Source organism: Ziziphus jujuba, chromosome 6 (assembly GCF_031755915.1).
Source record: "Ziziphus jujuba cultivar Dongzao chromosome 6, ASM3175591v1".
In the NCBI taxonomy this organism is placed as follows: Eukaryota; Viridiplantae; Streptophyta; class Magnoliopsida; order Rosales; family Rhamnaceae; genus Ziziphus; species Ziziphus jujuba.
The window spans coordinates 30,955,148-30,977,819 of NC_083384.1; the positions used below are offsets into that span (position 1 = coordinate 30,955,148).

General features: G+C 34.1%; 1 protein-coding gene across 1 annotated transcript; it reads right to left on the reverse strand.

The window, feature by feature from the left end:
- Window positions 1–9,530: 9,530 nt before the first annotated feature.
- On the reverse strand, window positions 9,531–19,803 carry LOC125419052 (disease resistance-like protein DSC1). Its single transcript, XM_060817990.1, has 7 exons — window positions 19,743–19,803; window positions 12,392–12,545; window positions 11,885–12,069; window positions 11,315–11,446; window positions 11,005–11,198; window positions 10,512–10,826; window positions 9,531–10,424 (listed from the first exon to the last, which is right to left on the reverse strand). The coding sequence occupies exons 1-7, from the start codon at window positions 19,801–19,803 to the stop codon at window positions 9,531–9,533; spliced, it is 1,935 nt and encodes a 644-aa protein (XP_060673973.1).
- Window positions 19,804–22,672: the final 2,869 nt, after the last annotated feature.

The following is a 22,672-nucleotide window of genomic DNA, read 5'->3' on the forward strand; positions in this document are numbered from 1 at the left end:
GTATCTTAGTGCTCTCTTTCCTATGCCACGCGTGAAGAATCACATCAAAAATGAAAAAAGGTACAGTAAAAAATAAAAAAAGTGACTTATTTTAAATGTAAAAATAAATAAATTAAATTTTGTCCGTGGTATGAGTTTTTTTTTTCTTTCGTTTTTTGAGTATGGTTGATTAATATGGATGCAAAGGGCGTTTTAATCGAGGAATATTCGAGACAAATGATAAACTGGTCGTTGCAATATTTGTCTTCGCTTACCGGGCATGTGTACCTCATATATGAGGAATAATCCCGTATCTCATTCAACGGCAAAAGTCTCTCAATTATTAACTTTCTCTGTCTTCTTTCCGACAAAAGCTTTGCTAAAGCGTTGTTTTATGTCAATATAAATTATGACTACTGATAATTTTATATTTTTTATTTGATCATATTCAGTATTAAAATTTTTTCATAAATTTTTTTTTGTAGAAATATGTATATATGCAGAAATTTCCTATAAAATGCATGTATGTTTTTAGCATCAACAGCATCTCTGGCTTTGATATATTATATATAATCGAATTAAATAATATTTTATACTTTAATGAATTTTATATAAATTTTTGAATATTTTGAATGTATTTTATAACAAAATCATATATTTATAAGACTGCCCAGTTCAAATATGTTACACACATTAATGACAGAAAATTATAAATTTAACTCCAAATTAAGAAAGTTTATTAAAGCCTAGTACTATTAAAAAAGCAACAAAGAAAACTAGTATTATATCATGTTAAACAAGAATCAGAAATGAAACTGTCGCTTAGAATTGATCCAGCACTGCTACTTTTGAGTACAATTAGTGACAAGCTGCATTGGTACAAATACAACTTATTAAACTTCTTCAGCGACAGTCTTAAGCACTACACTGGTACTGCCACTGCCACTGCTGGGGGCAGAATACTAACATGATTCGATGGGATTTATACAATCTTGAAACCCGAATCATTAAACTCAAGAATATGACTTTCTTTTGTCTTTGGTGATAAGTTTTTTCCTTAGCTGATGATCTCTGAATTTAATGTTTGTGGCATGGGGTTTCTTACCGTCAAATCTCTCAACCACATAAAACTTGTTGGAGAAAGCAAGAAAAAAGAGTTCAACATTGCTAGAGAATGAATGAGAGAAAATGTCAGGACCCGTCCAAAATTTTTCACCGGAACCCTATACAAGCCCTGATCCCAGGAAAACCTTACCGGATCCTCCAATGGAAAATCCGACAGAACCTCCCCTAAAGGATGGACTTACCACAAATTCCTGCACTGAAAACACACTTCTATATTCATCCCCTTATTCCTCCCACAATACTACAAGTTGATTCCACAAATTTCAGCACTTCAAAATAAATAACAGTAATTCATTGCGTAATAAATACATAAGTATCCAATACAGTATACAGAGCTTCATGAAGTACTACTAAGTATGGAATACAACATGGATGAAAGAAATATTACAACTGCAATAAAAGAAGAACAGGATGCTTCACTAACTAAGACAGCGATGAAGATCAAGTCCGCTTCAGATGAATACCGACAAACCTGGTACCTAGAGAAACAGAATTTTAAAATATGAGATGCTAATCATCTCAGTGAGTGACCCTATCTACTATACAATATAATATCACGGTAATAACGTAGATAAATAATAATTACTTGGAAATAATAATTTCTCTCAAAACCCTTACAATTCTCTCGGTTGGAAAAGTTTCTCTTTTAAAACATTTTCACAAAACCCTTTATTCGTATTCCCCGAAAACCAAGACATCAAATAAATACCAGAAACAGTAATAATTATATTTTTAATTCCAATACAGTTTCAAAATATTTATTTTAAAATCCCAGTTCTGAAAATCACTTGATGCACCCACTATATACCAGTGGCGCCAACAGTACCCAGCGTCCCAAGATACCGCCAGACAGGAGGTTATAGAGAGAAACCGGCATACGGTCGCGTGGCGTCCCACCGCGCCGCTGCTAACTGGTGTCCCGGCCATGGAGGGGCGGCCTACTCTTATCCAATGGCAATCACAGGACGACCTCATAAAATCACCCGCGCGCTACTCACACCCACCTGTGCGCTAATCACATCCGTGTGCACACTAACCATATCACATATAAACAAAACACCAGTACGTGTACGGTGTATCTAAAAATCATAAAATCCACATATTTAATTTATATATTAAAATCGCAAATTTTTCATAAACATAACGGATTTATTCCATCCAATTGAACCCGGAAATTCTCCACAATTTCTTATAATCATCATCATAAATTTCATGATTTTCAAATTCACCAACTCTCAAATCCACCAATTTAAATATTCACATTTTCCCAATAGCATAAATAATTCTCGAAATATAATAATTAAATCACATAATATTCCATGGGCATACTTTATAAAATTGAAGTCACCAACATAAACAAATATTTTCCTTGAAATATTTGAAAATCAAATCATGCCCAATTTAATGTTAAAACCACAAGAATTTTGCAATTCTCAATACCATAAAATAATTTTCACATTTGCATAAATTTGTATAATGCATATTTTCTTTAATCAAAATAAATTCACCAATAATTCCACAATAAATCAATTAAATATTTGGCACATAGAATTTAAATTCCAAATATTAAAATCACACATAATAATCACAAATTTAATTCCCGAAATTAATTTGAAGGTGGGTCACTCACCTGGAGCACGCAATTAAATCACGATCCACTATGGGATCAATTCCACGACTCACCCGTGCTCCTAGAATACAATTCACACACAGTCAAATAAATTAATATTTTAATCGGGTAAATAATATTCGGTACCCGGGGGGTCAAACACAAACGTTAACCAAAATGGTCGAATAATATACCGAATCGAAGCTCGTGGAACGAGGATCGCATTACCGGTCTCCATCGACCCCAATTCCACCGGAGGTGGCCGGAATTTGGCCGCAAACCGCTTCGAATTTTTGAGATTGGAGGCCATATTTGAACTCAGAGGACCCAAAATAGGGGGAGAGGGGTGGCAATTTGGACTGGGCTGGCCGGAAAACACAAGAAAAGAGGAGAGAGAAATTTTTCCGGCCGGCGGGTTCTCCGGCCCGATCGGGGCGCCTCCGGGGGCCGGTGACCGTGAAAATTGGCGGCCGAGCTCACCTCCTCCCTCCGCTCATCACTGGCCGGCGCGTGTAGCTTATGGGTGGCCGGAATTTGAAAAATACGGTGAGGCCGAGAGGGAGAAAGGAAAGGAAAGGAAGAAGAAAAGAAAGAAGATGAAGAAGAGGAAGAAGAAGAAGAAGAAGAAGAAGGGCCCGTGCCCTTTTTTCCCACGTGGGGAGAAGAAAAAAAAAAGAAAAAGAAAAAGAAAAAAGAAAAAGGAAAATAAAAAGAAATAAATTAAAATTAATTAAATAATATTAATAATAGTATTATTATTTAAAATAAAAATAAAATAATATGATATTACACATGGTTGACATGTGACTTCTCAAGATGGTGACACATGGTCACCTTCATTAAGTCACACATGGCACATCGTTACACGTTCAAAAATAATATTAAAATAATACAGTATTTGAAAAACTCTACAGGTCCATAACTCTCAAACCACATATCCAAATCGGACGTGCCGCTAGTCTACGGACTCATATCAACGAGCACTTCACAACCATGCATGAGTCAAAGCTCAACCTTGCATGAATAAAAAGTCAACTCCGGCACCCCTTGGACAGTTTGGACCTCAACTTGTTTTGCTCATAACTTTCAAACCGTAGCTCCGTTTTCAACGTGCTACTAGTCTACGAACTTGTGCCAACGTGTACTTCGTAACGGTACCTTAGTCAACCTAGAATTCCAACCGAGTCAAAAAGTCAACTTTTGACCCCTTCGGTCAACGGTCAACAGTCAACCTCGATCAACGTACAAAAATTCTAACATGGTTCGGGACGGGGTGTTACAGAAAACGATTAGATAAATAGGATTTGAAGAATGAAGGTGAGGAGTAGGGGTGGACATGGATTTGGTTGGATCGGTTTTGAATCAAAATACAATCCAATCCAAACCATTGAAACTTTAAACCCAAACAAATCCAAACAATTTATGATCGGTTTGGTTTGGATTGGTTAATCGATTTTGAACAACAAGCTTGTAACAGCGCAGACCACCCGCATGAGATATTATACTCTTTGGACCTGGAAATCCTTTTACAACCTAGCCTTCAAGGTTTTAAAAAGCTTCTTTCCAACCAATGTGAGACTTCACAATCCTCTTCCTTTGGAACTTTTCCAACCGATGTAGGACTTCACAATCCTCTCCCTTTGGGATCAGGGTCCTCGCTGGCATACCGATCCGGGTACTTGCTCTGATACTAACTGTAACAACCCAGACCACCCGCATGAGATATTGTCTTCTTTGGACCTGAAGAATCCTCTTACAACCCAGCCCTCAAGATTTTAAAAGGCTTTTTAAGGGAAAAGTATCAACACCCCTTTATAAGGGATGTTTCGTTTCCTTTTCCAACAGATGTGGAATTTCACAAAGCTAATGTCGAGTATTGAAGCAAAGAATGAGTATTGTTTGTAAAGCTGCCATGAGTCTTGAAGCTGATAAAAAACAGCAAGTTGATGCCAAGTATTGAAGCAAAGAATACGTGTTGCTTGTGAAGTTGCCATGAATCTTGAAGCTGCCGTGAGTTTTGAAGCAGAAAATGAAAAATAAGCAACTAGTAGCTGAGTATTGAAGCAAAGAAATGAAGAATGAACAGCAACTAATAGCTTGTTGTGCCGTGAGTTTTGATGGCTATGATGGTCGAAACTTGGTTAATGGTTATGATGATGGGAGCGGCAGCAAGGCAACATAATGATATGACAGGCTGTTGTTTAGGGTTTCATTTCATTTGAAGATTTTAGGGATATATTAAAAATTAATATATAAAAAATATATAATTTTTTAATTATATAATATATGATTTAGATTGGATTAGGTTTGTATTTCCAATCCAATGATATTTTGAACCCAATCCAATCTATTTATATAAAAAATCCAATCCAAACCGCTACAAATGGATTGAATTTGTAAGTTTAAATGGTTTAAATTGGATTTTGTACACCGCTAGTGAGGAGGGTGAAGCTATTGTTCAATTTTGTTAATTATTTTTCCAAATAAGGTTCTCTTTAAAATAAAATCTTTGTACACTGGGTACCTTCGGTAGATAGATTCATTATTCCCGATAAATTGGGATTAGTTATTTCTAATAATAAAAAGCAAAAGGATAGAATTATTATTCAGTTTGGCTACAACAAAGGATTTTAACCTTGGATAGGGAAAAAATATAAAATAAAAAAATAAAAGGAGATATGTTATCTTCTTCCTCTCAATCTCCATATCTCTACATGATTTTCTTCTTTCAAATCCAAAATTAAAATTAAAAACCATTCACCCGTCTCTGCATAATCAACATCCACATGGAGCTCTATTAATTTTGAAAATAGCACCCAAAAAAAAAAAAAAACCCAAAAGAAGAAACTGATGAAGACGATGACAAAGGATATTCATATATATATATATATACATGTGATGAAGAAATAACAAAACAAGAAGAAAGAAAATAAAGGCAAAAAAAAAAAGACCCATTATAGAAAAGATGAAGAAGAAAGATGACAAATAATAAGAATAATAACGTGAAGATACAATAGAAAATATATATTCATATATATATATTTACAGATTGAACAGATTTTAAAAGGTTTTTAAAGATAAGCGTATTATTTTTTTCACATAATCATATGGAATAGATATTTTGACATTCTTTATAGAAGGATTAGTAATTGCTTAAATATAGGAATAGGTAATTCCTAAGAATAGATAACCCTTATCAACAAATTTAACCAAACAAAGGAATAAAGATTATCTATTCCATTCCATCACTTAATCCTGTCTACCAAACTTAACCTTAGAGTTTTTAAAGAAAAACTTGTCCAAAAGTGTGAAATAGACAAAACTTATGTTTCTAGGTAGGACTAGGTGTTGTTGAAATGAACCTTAAGCTATGATTAACAAAATTTGTATATATTGAAATAGTCAGTAACATCTCTGTTTCTTATGGGAAGATTGATAGAGGCAGAGTGTAACAGAGTTCTATGAAGAACTAGAGAGGAAGTTGATGATACTATAATTTGTATAATCTTATCCTGGGCTCCTTAAGGCAGAGAGGAAAAAGTAGCACAAAACTCAACTTTTGTCTTATCTTATCATTCTCATAAGATTTCAACTATTGTTAAGTTTACGTCCATTAGTATTCAAACAGAATATTAGTTAGACAACTAGTTTTTATACATACTAAAAGTCATCTTAGCTTAAAAGAAAAAAAATTAAATAAAAATTTCTAAGCTAGCTACATAAGAGACAATTAACTGTAGCTCTCGTCAATATATGGTCAAGTAGTCAAAACATATCTAGTAATGGATATGTGGAATTGAATTATAGCTATGATAAAAGTCAGACAATTCAAAATCATATTAACTTACCGATCAAGTTGGATCAGGATTCAAACTGAGATCATAGATATGATTTTCTAGAATTTTGATGATCTGCAATTTTATCACATGCGATGTTCAATCTGATACAAAAGGAAAGAAAGTGAAATAATGAATAAGCTGAGACCGGTGATTGTTGCTTTAGTTGTGCTCATCTTTATCACATGTTATACACGCAAAGTTTGAAGAATCAGAGGCCTTTTTGCAGATCTTACAGTAATGAAGGTAGTTTCTATTAGGGGCCTGTTTTATCTTAGGCATTCTTTCCATGGGAAACCAAGTACTTCTAGGATACTAAAAAAAAAAAAAAAAAAAGGAAATGAAAAGAACCCAAGGAATAAAGAGTCCAACAATGGGAAGGATTTAATACCAGTTTGAAAGCCTATAGGACCATTTCTAGTGTATATGGACCAAATTCCCACTGCATATCCAAAATATCACTTTTGATATTTGAATCTCATTGTCAAGCAGTGGTTAAAATCTGTAGGAACTTTATATACCATTACGCTTGGAAAGTTCATACCATATTGGTCATGACAAATAGGAAAAATGCTTAAACTTGGCATGCCAACATTGTAATTAAGTTACATTATAGTAACCAGTGCTGCTTATTGAGTCTATTACTACCATGCTGGAACAAGTACAGCTAAACTTCTTCATATAGTCTTAAGCAATGCAGCATTGCCAGTTCCATGGACCATAATATTTATACTATTTATTTGACACATAATCAAGACTCCACAATGAGCATAATCCATTTTCCTCAAAAAGGAAAAAGGGGAAAATCTTGATAATGAGCATAATCCATTTCCCTCAAAGGGGAAAAAAAAAAAATACAATTCATACTTTCACAATCATTATCAGTAACAAAACTAGTCAAAGTGAAATGAGGAAATATATATATAGTTCCCCCAGCATACTTTAAAAAGAAAAATCAAAAGCTCCACAAGTGATAAAAGCCTCTTAATTGAAAAAACATAACGGTATATGTATAAATGAAGGAGCACAGGTCCCAGAGTATTATCCCAGATTAAGAAGAAATAATGAAAACAATAACAAAAAATTGAAATGGAAGGTTCGATTAAAGCTTATGCTTCTTAAAGTAGTTGCTGATTTCTTTATCTTTTAGCCAATTTTATTTATTTATTTATTTTTCATTATCTTGAAGGTCAATGACTACGAGAATCTCAAGAAAATGCCAGACAAATATAACGACATTGCTTTAGAATTTCTTTATACAGCTTGGCTAATCAAAAACATTTATGCTCCTACTTTATTTTATAGGACAAACACATACCATTTAATTAGTGTGTATTCATTTTGTCAAACAATTCAGAAACAGAATTATACTCAGCCAGTTAAGAATGTTCAACTAGATGTAAACATGTATTTACCCATAAAATGCATTATGAAAAACTCAAGAGTCATAATTCTAAGGTAATTCATCCTTTATTTTATTCAATTTTCTCTGCAAATCTATGTAAAATGGCCCATAGACGTTATTAAAGAAATTCATATCCATATGACAAAAACAAGTAATCCAATGCCAAAATAAGAAGAAAGACAAGAGACTAAGAGAACTTCATTTGAAGCTACGTGCCATGGTGTCTGCATAGCTTATGCACATATCTTTCAAAGCCTGAAACTAATAAAGACACGCCAAATGGTGATAAACAAAGTTCACCAACATATACATGAAAAATCCATCAAAGTACTTTCCGTAACAAATATTCTTATTTTCCCTCCGCGTAAAATTCCAAACAAAAAACAAAATTTTCCTCAAAAAATTACCTGACAATTTCTAAACTTATTAGTTTATATATTAATACAACTAAAATACTACAAAATGCATGTTGTAAACAGAGTATGCTAACTCCTACAAAATTTTGCAAAAGAAAAAAGAACCAGTTTAAAAGGATTTACCTTAGCAGACACGGAATATGCTTTTGATTTTTTTCTTCCCTATCCATCAGAGCCAACAATTATTTCATAATTAGCAGCAAAGCATGTCTCAAAGTTGAAGCACAAAATTGTTTTGTTTCTTTGGTTCCTCGACTTCCAATTGCTCTGCATCTTCTAAACAGTCACATAAGCTGTAGTATTCATCATCGTCTTCTTCCTCAAGAGAGCCAACAGCTTCACTTCCACTTGATTCACAACATTCATTGAAGCTTCTCTTATTCTTTCTTTCAGTTTCTTGATCACATCTCTCCACGTCTTTTTTGTATACAAACCGAACCCCAAACTTCTTAATCTCGGCATACTCACTTCCATTGATATTGACATTGTCAAAAATATGACAAATACGATAGACATGGAAAGAGGCTTCAGTGCTACAAGTAAAGGGCCAATCTGGTCCATCCATTTCTTTGCAAGATTCCAAAAAATGTCTTGTTTCATACCATATGAGCACGTAATCGGAACTAAACTCGTTATGCTTGCTCCAATTCCAACGTTCATATTCGTAATGACTACCACCATCGATTGTTTTGAAATTCAATTCACAACCAATATTTAACCGTGCATTTTTGCCATTGTTGTTCCAACGAAAAACAATGCAGAAAGCCAAAATCAAGAAGTCGTCATTATTCCAATATGGAGAAAGCGCAATATTATTGATTGAGGTCCCACAAGTTTGATGGTTGAACCACTTTGAAATTTCATCTTCTGGATAGCAAATAGTATTATCACGCATGAGCTGTTTCATGAACATGGGAAATTAGTCAACTTGCTCAAAAATTAATAAACCATCTCAGCAAATGAAGAGAAATAGATATACATACAGTTCCAGATTTTAAACGAGCCAAAATTTGAATTACTGCACGATCAGCTATCATGGTGCTGTGTGTATTCTGATCCAGTTTTTCACACCCGTAAAGGTTAATTGAATCAACAGCATCATTATATGCCATATCTACAATGGCATCGGCCAGATGATCTAATAGTGGAGCCCTCCAGTTTCAAATGTTCTCCAGTGACGTGCAGCCAGTTGCAGACAAACGCAAACATAGGGATGGAATCTCTGCTATAGATTTCAATTTCTCACAATCATTCACCACCAACTCGGGCAAAGATGGTGGAAGGGCAGGCAATTTTTGAATTTTTGAACAGGAGCAAAGCCATATCAACTCAAGGTTCCTTAAGTTACATAGACTGTTGGGGAGAAACTCAAGATCCTCGGAATTTCCTAGAGATAAATTTTTGAGGGATACTAGATTTTCAATGGACTCCGGCAACTCTTGAATCCCCGAGAAATCTAACGCAGGTTCTCTCAAGTGTTCCATGGGCTTCAAGATTTCTGGAAACGTTTCCAGTTTCGCACAACCCAATAGAACTAATAATTCAAGAGATTTCAAATGACAAATGCTTGTTGGAAGACTTTTAAGTCTTTTACAATCCCGCAAATCTAATTGAACAAGAACCGATAGATACGCAATTGATGGGGTCACTGTTTCTATTGCTGTCTCCCTTAAAATTAAATATCTTAAATTGGGTGCAAACTTTTGAGAAATGTGATCCGGAGATGAGTAGAGATTTAAGTTGCCTATAAAACTTTGGATGCAACGTTTGAGATATGTGAAAATCTTCAAAGGATTCTTAATGCCTCCTAACCTTGCAACATCCAGGAACCCCTCTGTTCTCTTTGATATCTCTTCAAAATCTCTAAGTTTGGAGCAGCCTCTCAAATTTAGATATGTAAGCTTTTCAAGATTTTGAAGAGATGAAAGCACCTGAACCAAGCTCTTACAGCCTTCAAGATTTATACTTTCCAGATTTGAAGACTGTGACAGATCTGGTAGTTGAGTGAGGAACTTGGAACAACTAAGATCGATCCTCCTCAATACTGGAAGAGACTGTAATAGAAGGAGAAAAATGGTTAAGTTTATTGGTATGCAAGTTCATAATATCTTATTACAGTACAGCATATATATTAAGCATACCTTAACTTCATGATTATTCCAAAGTTTTTGAACATGGCTGCCACGTAGCACCAGCTCAACAAGATTTTCAGGAGAAAAATTTGATGGCAAAGATTTTAAAGGATATAAATCCCATCGAAGATATGCTAACTTATCAGAAAGATAAGAACCAAGACCTTGGGGGAGGTACAGTTTGAACTTGTCGTTACCAATATTGTCACAACAAATTTTGAGAATTCGTAGATTATGCATCTCTGAGAAGGCTGCATGGCACAATTTTACATCTTTACTAATTTCAAACACATTGAATGAGATGCTTTTAACTGCTGCGGTTCCCTGAAAATCAAATGAACACTAATATATTTAAGGATACAATATAATTAAGGATGTCTATTAAGAACTCTTATATACACTTGGTAATTTTCTTTCTTGCAAACAATTTTGGATCTAGTGTTTCATTTATAAGAAGATGTTAGTTATTTTTAAAAGAAATCAATGGCGTATTAGCACTTACCATATTTTTTTCCAAGACATGGCAAACATCTTTAACATCCCACAATCGACTACGTTTACTAGGTTCTATGTGTTCATCACGAACAATTGTTTGACCCAGTTGCCGCAACAAATCATGCATCCGTAGCTTGTTGTCTATATGACTTTCGATTAAAGACTTATCAATAAGAGCAGTCAATTCTGTTATCACAAAGGCTGATCAATCAGACATGCAATGTCAAGAAACAGATTTTACTCCCCTTTATCTAGTCCCTCATAACTGATTCTCAGCACATTTAGAATGTCCTTGTGGGGAATTGTTTTCAATTTACTTAATGCACTTTCCCATACATCTGTTCTTTTGGAGCAAAGGGAAGAACCCAAGACTTTAAGAGCCAGTGGATTTCCATGAGCGTAGCATATCACATGGTTTACCAGCTTTTCATAATCTTTTGCAGGAGAACCTTTTCCAAAAGCATAAAAATTGAACAGCTCTAAAGATTCCATGTCATTTAACCCTACAAGCTTGTAAATATCATCAACTTCTTTTATTTCTAGCACTTGCTTGTTTTTAGTTGTGACAATGATTCTACTCCCAGGTGCAAAGTGGTCGTATGGTCAAACTATAGCTTCAAACTGGTCTAAACTATCCACACCATCTAAAACAATGAGCACCTTTTTGCGGCAGAATTTGTTATAAATAAAAGGTAATACTGCAAACGGGGTATCCATACTGAAAATAGATTCACCCCCTAATAAGTCAAACAGAAGTTTCTTTCTCATATAATCTGGCCCACGCCTTAAATATTCTTCCCTAACATTCCAAAGAAAGCAAGAACTTTCAAATTGAAAATATGACAATCTTTGAATTACAGCACTAGCAAGGGTTGTCTTACCAATACCTGCCATGCCCCAAATACCTATAATCCGAGCATCTTCTGTGCCAATGCATAATATTGATACAATTTCCTTGATCTCTTTTTCAATTCGGGTGAGGTGCCCATTCGTATGCATATTTGATGAAAGATATTTCGGCAATTTCTTTGTAATGTCTTCAAAGATTATTTGAACTAACTTTTTTTCAGGCCTAAAAAAATGATCAAGAAAAATATAATTGTTAAAAAGTAGAACTGATATACATTAAGTGTCTTATATGAAAAAGGAAATGGAGCAACTTTAGTAGTATATTTATCTATTTATTTGAATTACACAATTTATATATTTTCACTGCGGTTCTTACCAATCTAGAATGAAAACCGAGTTTGTTTTTTTTTTATCGATTGCATTTCATTATTATTATATTATATTTTAATATCTTTCATCATCATAAAATGGAATTTATCAATTTTCTCTATTTTTTTCATTCATTTAAAGAAATTTAGTTAATGATTGTAGAATAGAGAAGTTACCTGAATTCCTTTGAATCCAACCCAGAAAGATTAGACACTTCTGTCAAAGCAGCCCTCCACTGATGCACCTTCTCCATTCTATCTCTGAAACGCTCTTCAAGTTCAGCAAATGAAACTGCATAACTCCCCGTCTGCTTTCGTACAACTGATGGATCTACGCCATAAAAGATTGGAATAACAATCTGCCCTCTTATTTTCTTGCATTCAAGGATTTGCGCAAGTTCATCCAAACACCATGTGGATGATGTTGAATAAATTAATATTTGTGGACTTGGCATAATCAATTACTCACTTACAGGGCCTATTTATGCCATTAATGGGACTGACTTATTTTATTATTTTGTAGTAGGGCCCTTGGTCACACACTCTCTATAAGACTCCAGTTGGCCCATTAGACTGGAGGACCAACTCTCTTTAAAAGCCCAATGACTTACCCGTATTTATCCTAGTATTATTATATTATTAAATTATTAGTATTTTGTGTGTGTTAAAATTAATGGATAAGTGTGACTTGCAGAGACTATAAAAAGTCTAGGGCAAGCAAATAAACATATGCCATACGGTATTTTGATATTAGGGTTTTCAGAGATCTGAGAGTGGTTTGAGAGTAGTGTGTCCATAGGCACTACTTTATATTGTTTTCTATTTTGCAAGATCAAAGATTTAATTTATCAATGGCTGCATTTGGAGGTTAGTAATTTATGATTAATGGAATTTATTATGTATATTTAGATCCATAAAATCTAACAATTGGTATTAGAGCACATGGTTAATATGCATAATAAATTATTTTGAAATTTGTTGTTATATTGATATGCGGCCATTGAACTTTCATCATGTATATTGATGACATGATATTTATTTTATAATTATTCTCTCGTCCTCGTGATTCTATTATTACATGCTTGTTTCCTGAAATCCAATATGTGATATTCATTTGTGTTTGCGGCTATTGATTGTTTGGAGATCCAAATTTTAATTTTGAATTTTATTGATTAATTTCTTTTCTCTTGCGCAATATCTGGTTTATATTGAGTTTGTGCAAATTATGTGAATTTTTTGTTTTTAGTTCGAATTGTGACCTGGGTTCTTTGTGGAATTTCTTTTATGGATTGAATGGAATATTTTTGAGTTAATTTGGGTGAAAACAAAAATGGAGTTCGGCGGCCGAATTTCATTATGATTCGGTCTTAAAATTTCTGGGTATTTAGGCCAAATTGATCCATGAATAATATTTTCTACACTGAAAGGAATCTATAGACACCAGAATTGAAGAAAACGGTGGGCATTTTTGTGGTTTTTCGACCGGGTTGGGGAAGCGGGTCATGCGACCTGTTAACCAGGAAGTGCGACCTGGCTCAGTGAAGAAGACGCTGACGTCAGCGTCCCTTTTGCTGACGTCAGCAACCTAAATTACCCCAAGAAAAAAAAAAACCTTATTTATTTTTATTCTCTTTATTTTTTTTATATTTTATTTTTTTTATTAATTTATTTGTTGTTTATTTATTAATTAATTTAATGATTCAATTGTTCAATTTATTTGTTTATTGTTTATTTATTTGTTTAATTATCACATTCCAATTTTATTAAATTAAATTAAATATTTGTGATTGGAAAATTGGATTGTGTGAGCTTACCCAAAGAGGCTTTGTACCTAGTTGGTATAGTAGTGTGGGATTTTAGGTACTCACCTGCCGTGAGACTTATTTTGTCTGCATCATATGTACCAATGTAATGTGTGTTGGCATAGTGGATGGGTTATCTTTTATTTACCTATATCATGAAATTGCCAATATGTTATTATTCTCCCACTTATTAATCAGGGTCTATACGGGTAACTAGGCTACCCTGTCGGTAGTTTTAGTTGCTTTGTATAACGCTTGGAATGGCAGTGGAAGTTAATTAAATGCCATGTATTGCAGGTTCTAAGTTGCCCTGTCGCTGATTCAGTTCAATGCATTTGATTGTTGTTATTTGATTGACTGTCCCTGGGCCGCGTAAGGGTATCTTTAGTGCTACAAAGACCTTAAGCGATAGTTATGTTTGTGTTTTTGTGTTGAGAAGTTAGAAAATAGTAATTGAATTGTTTTAAATTTTTGAATGTCTTGTTGTTTACTATTTTTACAGCTAGTAGCACCCCAAACCTTCTGCCCATGACTGCTATGATGAAATTGGATGGGAAAAATTATCAGAAATGGAAGAAAACCTTAGTTATGAATTTGACCTTCATGAAATTGGATTTGGCTTTGGAGATAGATCCACCAGAGATACCGACTGATGAGAGTACTGCAGCAGTTAAGAAACTTTATGAGGATTGGAAGCACTCTAATAAGTGCTGTATGATAATGATGGAGAATTACATGGATGAGGCCATATATGCTAGTATTCCTAAAGTGGATACTGCAAAGGGACTTCTTGAGGAGATATGAGAGAAGTTTATCAAGTTTGATGTGAATGAGAAGCATCATTATTTGGATCTATTGAATAATACCAAGTATGATGATATTAAAGGAGTAAGGGACCATATTATGCTACTTTCCCCCCATTATAATAAGCTGAAGGATCTTAAGATGGACATTAGAGAGGAGTTCTTGACCTATTCTATAATGAGGAGTCTTCCATCACAGTTTGATAATATAAGGTCGAGTTTGAAAACTAAGAAAGAAGGTTGTAGCTTGGAGGAATTGACTGCTATCCTTGTCAAGGAAGAGGATGATATTAAATTAAGTAAGTCTAGGTCTGTTGCTATGGTTTCACATCAGGTAGATAAGTCCAAGAAGTTTTTCCAAAAGAAGGGACAAGGATTCAAACCAGGACAAGGTTTCAAGCCTGGGCAGGGTTTTAACCCCAATAGGAAGAAATATTCTGGTATAAAGCCTAAAGGGCCGAGGGATGGTGTTTTTCAGATTAGAGAAAGGAAAGAGTACTTCAATGGAAGGTGTGGATACTGCAATAAAGTTGGACACAATAAGATAGACTGTTGGACCTTAAAGGGAAAGCAAGAGAAGAAAGGGGATGATAAGCCGAAGGGGCCCAACCAATCTTGAGCAGCATGTTTATATGGAGATAGCTCAAGAGTGAAGGTGAACATTGTGGGAACAATCAAGTTGAAGCTTGCCACTGGATATGCTTTGGAGTTGCAAGAAGTTTCTTATGTACCTTCAATAAGAAGAAACTTGTTGTCTATTTCTGTTTTGGATAGTCAAGGTTATAGTTTTTTGTTTGGAAATAACAAAGTTGAATTATTTAATGATGGTAAAGTTGTTGGTTTTAGAACTTTATGTGGCAATTTATATAAGCTTTATTTATTTAATAATGGTCTCAATTTCTCTGTTAATTCTATTGTTGCTCCTATTGTTGCTTCCAAACGCCCAAGAGTTAATGACAATTCCTCAATGTTATGGCATAAACGTTTGGGACATATTTCTAGGCACAGAATGGAAAGGTTAGTGAAGGATGGGATACTTCCTAATCTTGATTTCTCTGATCTGTTGACTTATGTTGAATGTGTGATAAGGAAGTTAACTGCCAAGGTAAAAAAGGATGAGTTAGCTAGGTGTGGAGATGTTTTGGAGTTAATACACACTGACATATGTGGACCTTTTACACCAACTACTTTGGGTGGTTATAGATATTTTATTACCTTCATTGATGATTACTCTCATTATGGACATGTTGAGCTTATTCGTGAGAAATCAGATTCTTTAGTTGCCTTTAAAGAGTTTAAAGTAAAGATGGAGCTTCAAAAGAATAAGAAAATAAAAGCTGTAAGGTTTGATAGAGGTGGTGAGTTTTATGGTAGATATGATGAGACTGGAAGGAACCCAGGGCCTTTTGCTATTTATTTGCGTGAGTGTGGCATTGATGCGCAATATACGATGCCTGGTACACCTCAGCAAAATGGCATAGCTGAGAGAAGGAATAAGACTTTGTTGGATATGGTGCGGTCTATGTTGGCAAATTCTAGGTTGCCAGATTAGTTGTGGGGAGAGGCTTTAAGGACGGCGGCTTATATTTTGAATCAAGTTCCAAGTAAGTCCATTCCTAAGACACCTTTTAAGTCTTGGTCAGGAAGAAAGCCTAATTTGCACCATTTTCGAATATGGGGTTGCAAAGCTAAAGTAAGGATTTATAATCCCCAAATTAAGAAGTTGGATCCTAAAACCATTAGTAGATATTTTGTTGGCTATTGTATAGGATCTAGGGGTTCAAGATTCTTTTGTCTTTCTCGCACCACCAGGATCATGGAATCAGACAGGGCCATTTATTTTGAAGATGATTTTGGATTTAATGATAATAATGGAACAAGGGTGCCTCAATTTAGAGAAGAAAGTGTTTTCATTCCCAGTATAGTTGTTCCTGATAGAGATATTGTTGATCCAGTAGTTGATGAACCAGTAGTTGGTCAGAATGAACTCATTGTTGAAGAGCAGGATATTCCAGCTATTGCAGATGCTGATGTACCTTTGAGGAGGTCACAAAGGACTAGGAGATTAGCTATTCCTGATGACTATGAGATTTACTTGCAGGAGCATGAGTTTGACATAAGTGATGATTCAGATCCAGTCACTTATGAGGAGACCATAAGCAGTTCAAACTCAAATTTTTGGTTGGATGCAATGGAAGATGAAATGAAATCCATGGCATTAAATGGAGTTTGGGATTTAGTTGAGTTACCAGAGGGTAGCAAGCCTATTGGGTGCAAATGGGTCTTTAAGACTAAAAAGGATTCCAATGGTCAAGTGGAGAGGTATAAGGCTAGACTTGTAGCTAAAGGGTTTAGCCAGAATGAAGGAATTGATTATGCAGAGACTTTCTCTCCTGTATCCATAAAGGATTCTTTTAGAATCATTATGGCGATTGTGGCGCATTTTGACCTGGAGTTGCATGAGATGGATGTCAAGACTGCTTTTCTGAATGGTGATTTATATGAGGATGTATATATGGTTCAACCAGTTGGTTTCCAACAAACAGGGAATGGTAATTTGGTTTGTAAGCTTAAGAAATCTATTTATGGTCTTAAGCAAGCTTAAAGACAATGGTATCTTAAGTTTGATGAGGTTGTCACCAAAAATGTCTTTAAGGAGAATGTTGTTGATAGATGCATATATATGAAGGTCAGTGGGAGCAGTTTTATATTTCTGGTGTTGTATGTTGTACATACTTTTGGCTACTAATGACACTGATCTATTAGCTGAGACAAAGCAGATGTTGTGCAACCATTTTGATATGAAAGATCTTGGTGAGGCTTCTTTTGTTTTGGGCATCAAGATTGTTCGAGATAGGACTAATTATGTGTTGCAATTATCTCAGAGAGCTTATATTGATAGAATCCTTAAGAGATTTGATATGCATAATTGTTCTCCTGGAAGTGTACCGGTTAAGAAAGGTGAAAAGTTTTCTAAAGATCAATGTCCCAAGAATGATAGAGAAAGGATGGCAATGAAGAATGTTCGCTATTCTTCAGCAGTGGGTAGTTTGATGTATGCTCAAGTTTGTACACGGCCTGATATAGCTTTTGCTGTGGGTGTGCTTGGTAGATTTATAAGCAATCCCGATCCTATTCATTACCAAGTAGTTAAAAAGGTCTTTAGGTATCTTCAGGGTACTAAAGATCATATGTTGACATATCGTCGCATCAACTTTCTTGAAGTAGTGGGTTATAGTGATGCAGACTATAAAGGTTGTGTGGATGATAAGAAATCTACCACTGGTTATATATTTATCATGGCAGAAGGTGCTGTGTCTTGGCGGAGTGCCAAGCAGTCAGTGACAGCATCCTCGACTATAGAGGCAAAATATGTGGCATGTTATGAAGCTACCCGTCATGCAGTTTGGCTACGGAATTTTATCCGTGATTTAGGAGTAGTTGACTCCATTGAGAGGCCTATTATGATGTATTGCGATAATACTGCGGTGGTGTCTTTCTCCAATAATTTAAAAGGTACTCCTGGTTCGAAGTACATTGATGTGAAATATTTTGTGGTAAAGGAGAAAGTTGAAGAGTGCCTCATTACTGTTATTCACACGCCGACTTATAGCATGGTGGCAGATCCACTGACCAAGGCTTTACCGGTAGGCATATTTGAGGAGCATGTGTCCCGTATGGGATTGTTAGACAGTTGAGACTGCTGTGGGTCAGTGGGAGTTTGTTATGTTTTCTGTAGTAATATCCATGTTGAGTATTATTTATTTTTTTGAATATTTTAATACATTGATGTATGTAGATCATTATTTATTTATGAGATGATTTATTATACATATTATTGTTCCTTGTATTTACAGGCCTATTGAGACTATTAGTCTATGTATATGTATGTTGATCCACAGATACCATGGTGAATCCCTACTACCTAGTTTGGATATATTGTTGTATCCTATCGATATGCAATGTGCTTGAATGAAATGGTTTTGTGTGTTTGAGGATTGCACATGGTTAGGTAAATCTCTACTACCTAGACTGAGTTTATGGCATGCAAAGTACTCAGTTGAAATGGTATAATGTTTTGGGAGATTTACTGAGAGAATCTCTACTGCCTAGTCTAGTATATTGTTGTGCCCTGTCGGTATACTATATATTTGGATGAAATGGCATTATGGTTTGGGAGATTATATAGTAAGTGAGTTTGGATTTTATATGATGATGATTATGCAGTCCAAGTGGGAGAATGTTGAATAAATTAATATTTATGGACTTAGCATAATCAATTACTCACTTACAGGACCTATTTATGCCACTAATGGGACTGATTTATTTTATTATTTTGTAGTAGGGCCCTTGGTCACACACTCTCTATAAAACTCCAGTTGGCCCAATAGACTGGAGGACCAACTCTCTTTAAAAACCCAATGACTTACCCATATTTTTTCTAGTATTATTATATTATTAAATTATTAGTATTTTATGTGTGTTAAAATTAATGGGTAAGTATGACTTACAGAGAGTATAAAAGGTCTAGGCAAGCAAACAAAGAAAATACCATACGGTATTTTGATATTAGGGTTTTCAGAGATCTGAGAGTGGTTTGAGAGTAGTGTGTCCATAGGCACTACTTTATATTGTTTTCTATTTTACAGGATTAAAGATTTAATTTATCAATGGCTGCATTTGGAGGTTAGTGATTTATGATTAATGGAATTTATTATGTATATTTAGATCCATAAAATCTAACAGATGAAGCGTAATTTTTCGAGAAAATGATCACCGAAAACTTGGATTGTTTGATGTCTTTGCTAAGTGTTGGTGAAATTTCATCCCCTCTTTTGAGCTCGTGATCCATGAAAGCTAAGATCTGCTTTGCTGAAAGTGCTGCATAAAGATAGCTAGCGAATGTATTGCGTGTGTCCTCACCTCTGAAACTGAGAAACACATCGTACTTGTCTTGAAAAGAAAGAGAAGAAGAAGAAGCCATGCTTGCTATAACCGGCTGCAAATCCACGAGTAAAAGGAAAATTTGATGGGAAAATTAAACCTTAATCAGAAACTCTCTCTTCAGTGTAGAATGGCAGAGATAGAGTTAATCAGAAAATAGTTACACTTTACTATATACTAGCTAGATCAATCGGAGAAAATGGGTTTGTGAAGGAAGAGATAACAGAGGAAATGCATTGAAATATGGAGACAGAGTCAGAAAACAGAGAAATGAAAATGAAGCAGAATCAGCAAGAAGAGGAAGAAGAAGAAGAAAGGAAAGAGAAGAGCTAGAGTGAGGGTTAAGATTGTTGTGACAAAAGAAGAGCTAGAGTGATTGATGCTTCAGCACAAGATCAGAGGGAAGAGTTTGGAAGATGTTTGGAAGGGGATTGATAGAGGCAGACAAAAAGCTGAAGGTTGAAAACCTTCTCTAGAGAGTATCATGGAGTGCCATGAAGTAGTAGAGATGGATAGAGTATCATGACGCATTAAAACTGCGAAAAAAAAAAAAAAAACTTTGTTGAATTAGTAAATTAAAGGATGAACAAATTTTTGTAAATATATTTTTAGTTCAACGGAGAGAGCTCTAGTAATTAAGGTTCTTTTGCTACATACAACATAAAGTACTTTTTTTTTTCTTTTTTTTCTTTTTTTTGATCTTGTTGTGCTTGTTTGTTTGTTTGTTTTTGTACAAAGTTCAAGAATATACGCTTGCATATCCTTATTTTTCTAATAAACCCATTTGAATACTCTTTTTCTCAGAACTGTCATATCAAATATGTGATGTCTTTCTGCTTCAAGATTAAAAAAACATTATTTTAAGGCACGAAGCGTACTTAGCTCGCGTGGTCGAGCGCCGCTGCCGGCGCCTCAGCTGCGCGGATTCGAGACATTTGGGTTGGGGCATAGGGGACAGCCAAAAAAAAAAAAAACATTATTTTATGGGAAATTGACTGAAAATTTACATGAATGATAAGAGAAGCCCACCATAGCGAGAATCTTTCATCGTGTGTATCCCTCAAGTTCTCTCCCGGAAACTGGACGCCTCAAGAAACGATCCCATTAAAGCATTTCAACACTAGTCTTAACTGATACTGGACGATCTAAGATCGAAAAAAGTATTTTCAACAGTAATTTCTAATTACTACATTATTTAAATATTTCGTTCCTCTAATGAATTGATTGTTCCATATTTTATAAAAGAAAAAAAATTGGGTGACTCAAATTTAATCCTTGATTAGTTCACCTTTACATTTAAAAAATGCAACATATTATTAAATAGTCTTTTTCACATGTAAAATAGTGCAATTTTATAAAATATGGTTGATTACGTATAATTCAGTAAAATAATATACGGTATCGAACATTTTAATGAAATATGGATGTCGATAAATCTTTGTATTGTTAAATCTTTAATAAATTGTATAAGATTTGAAGAATTTAAAAGAAATTAAGAATTGACACTTAAATAAAGTAATGAGAAATTATTTAAATTTAGAATTAATTTTATTTATATATTTAAATTTGATTTAAATATAATTTGGTTCTTATAGTTTTTAAAATGTTATTTATTTTCTTTTAGGTTACAAGCAATTTTATTTTCTTCTTTTATTATTTCACTCACACACTTTAAAAACAATTTAAAAAATTTAAATGGAATATTCCCTTAAATTCATAAAGTATATTCCTCTGCAGGGTATCCTAACTCTGAAACTGATAAACACATCGTATTTTTCTTAAAAGGGAGATTGTTGAAGAAAAAGAAGAAGGAGAAGAGGCCATGTTCACAATATAACCTGCAAATCCACATGTAAAACAGTAATTATCGATGAAAATTAAATTAAAGTTTTCTAATTAGCTGGCTTTTGAATGAATAGCATACTTATGCCAGATCCAGAAACTCTCTCCTCAGTGAAGAAGGATAAAGAAAGATGATCAAAATATGATGGCACTGTAATGTTTAGATCAAAGAAAATATAATTTATTAAACACTTTTCTCCTTGGTAAACACCACAAAAAAAAAAAAAAAAAGAAAGAAAGTTGGAAATTAAGCTCTGGTATACCAACTATATTTTACATGTTGTCGTGGTCACGCGGTAGTGAATTATAAGAGGAGCCCGCCATTGCGAGAATCTTTCATCATGTGTCTCCTTTCAAGCAATTTCCTTGAAACTGGAAGCCTCGAAAAAAACAAACCCATTAAAGTATTTTTAACAATATTTTCTAATTAGCAAAATTGATTAAATATTTCGTTTCTCTAATCATTTTATTGTTCCATATTTTATAAAAGGAAAAAAAAAAAAAAAGGTGACTTAAATTTAATCCCGTGATTAGTTTCACTTTTACATTTAAAAGATGCAACATATTGTTGAATAGTCTTGTTAACATATAAAATAGCATAGTTTAATAAAATAGGATAATTACATATAATCCAGTAAAAAAAATACAAAAATCTACAGTATCAAGCATATTAATAAAATATGGATATCCATATGATAAAATTTTCTATTATTAAATCTTTTGTAAATTTCATAAGATTTGAAGAATTTAAAAAAAAATAAACATTGACACCTAAACAAAGTAATGAAAAATTATTTAAATTTATAAAGTATATTTCTTGCTTCGGATTTGATTTTAGAAAATTACTTAACGTAAGATTGTAACTTTAAGAAACTATTACCTATTACCTCTTATAAAGATTCAAAATTTGAATTCTCCTACCTAAACATTTCAAAAAATAAAAAATGCTCCCACCTAAATGTGTAAACGAAAAATGTAAAAATAATAATAATAAGATTTAAATATTAAAATTGGCATTTTAACTATGCAATCGGTACTCCAAGCCCACCCGATGACATTGGATTAAT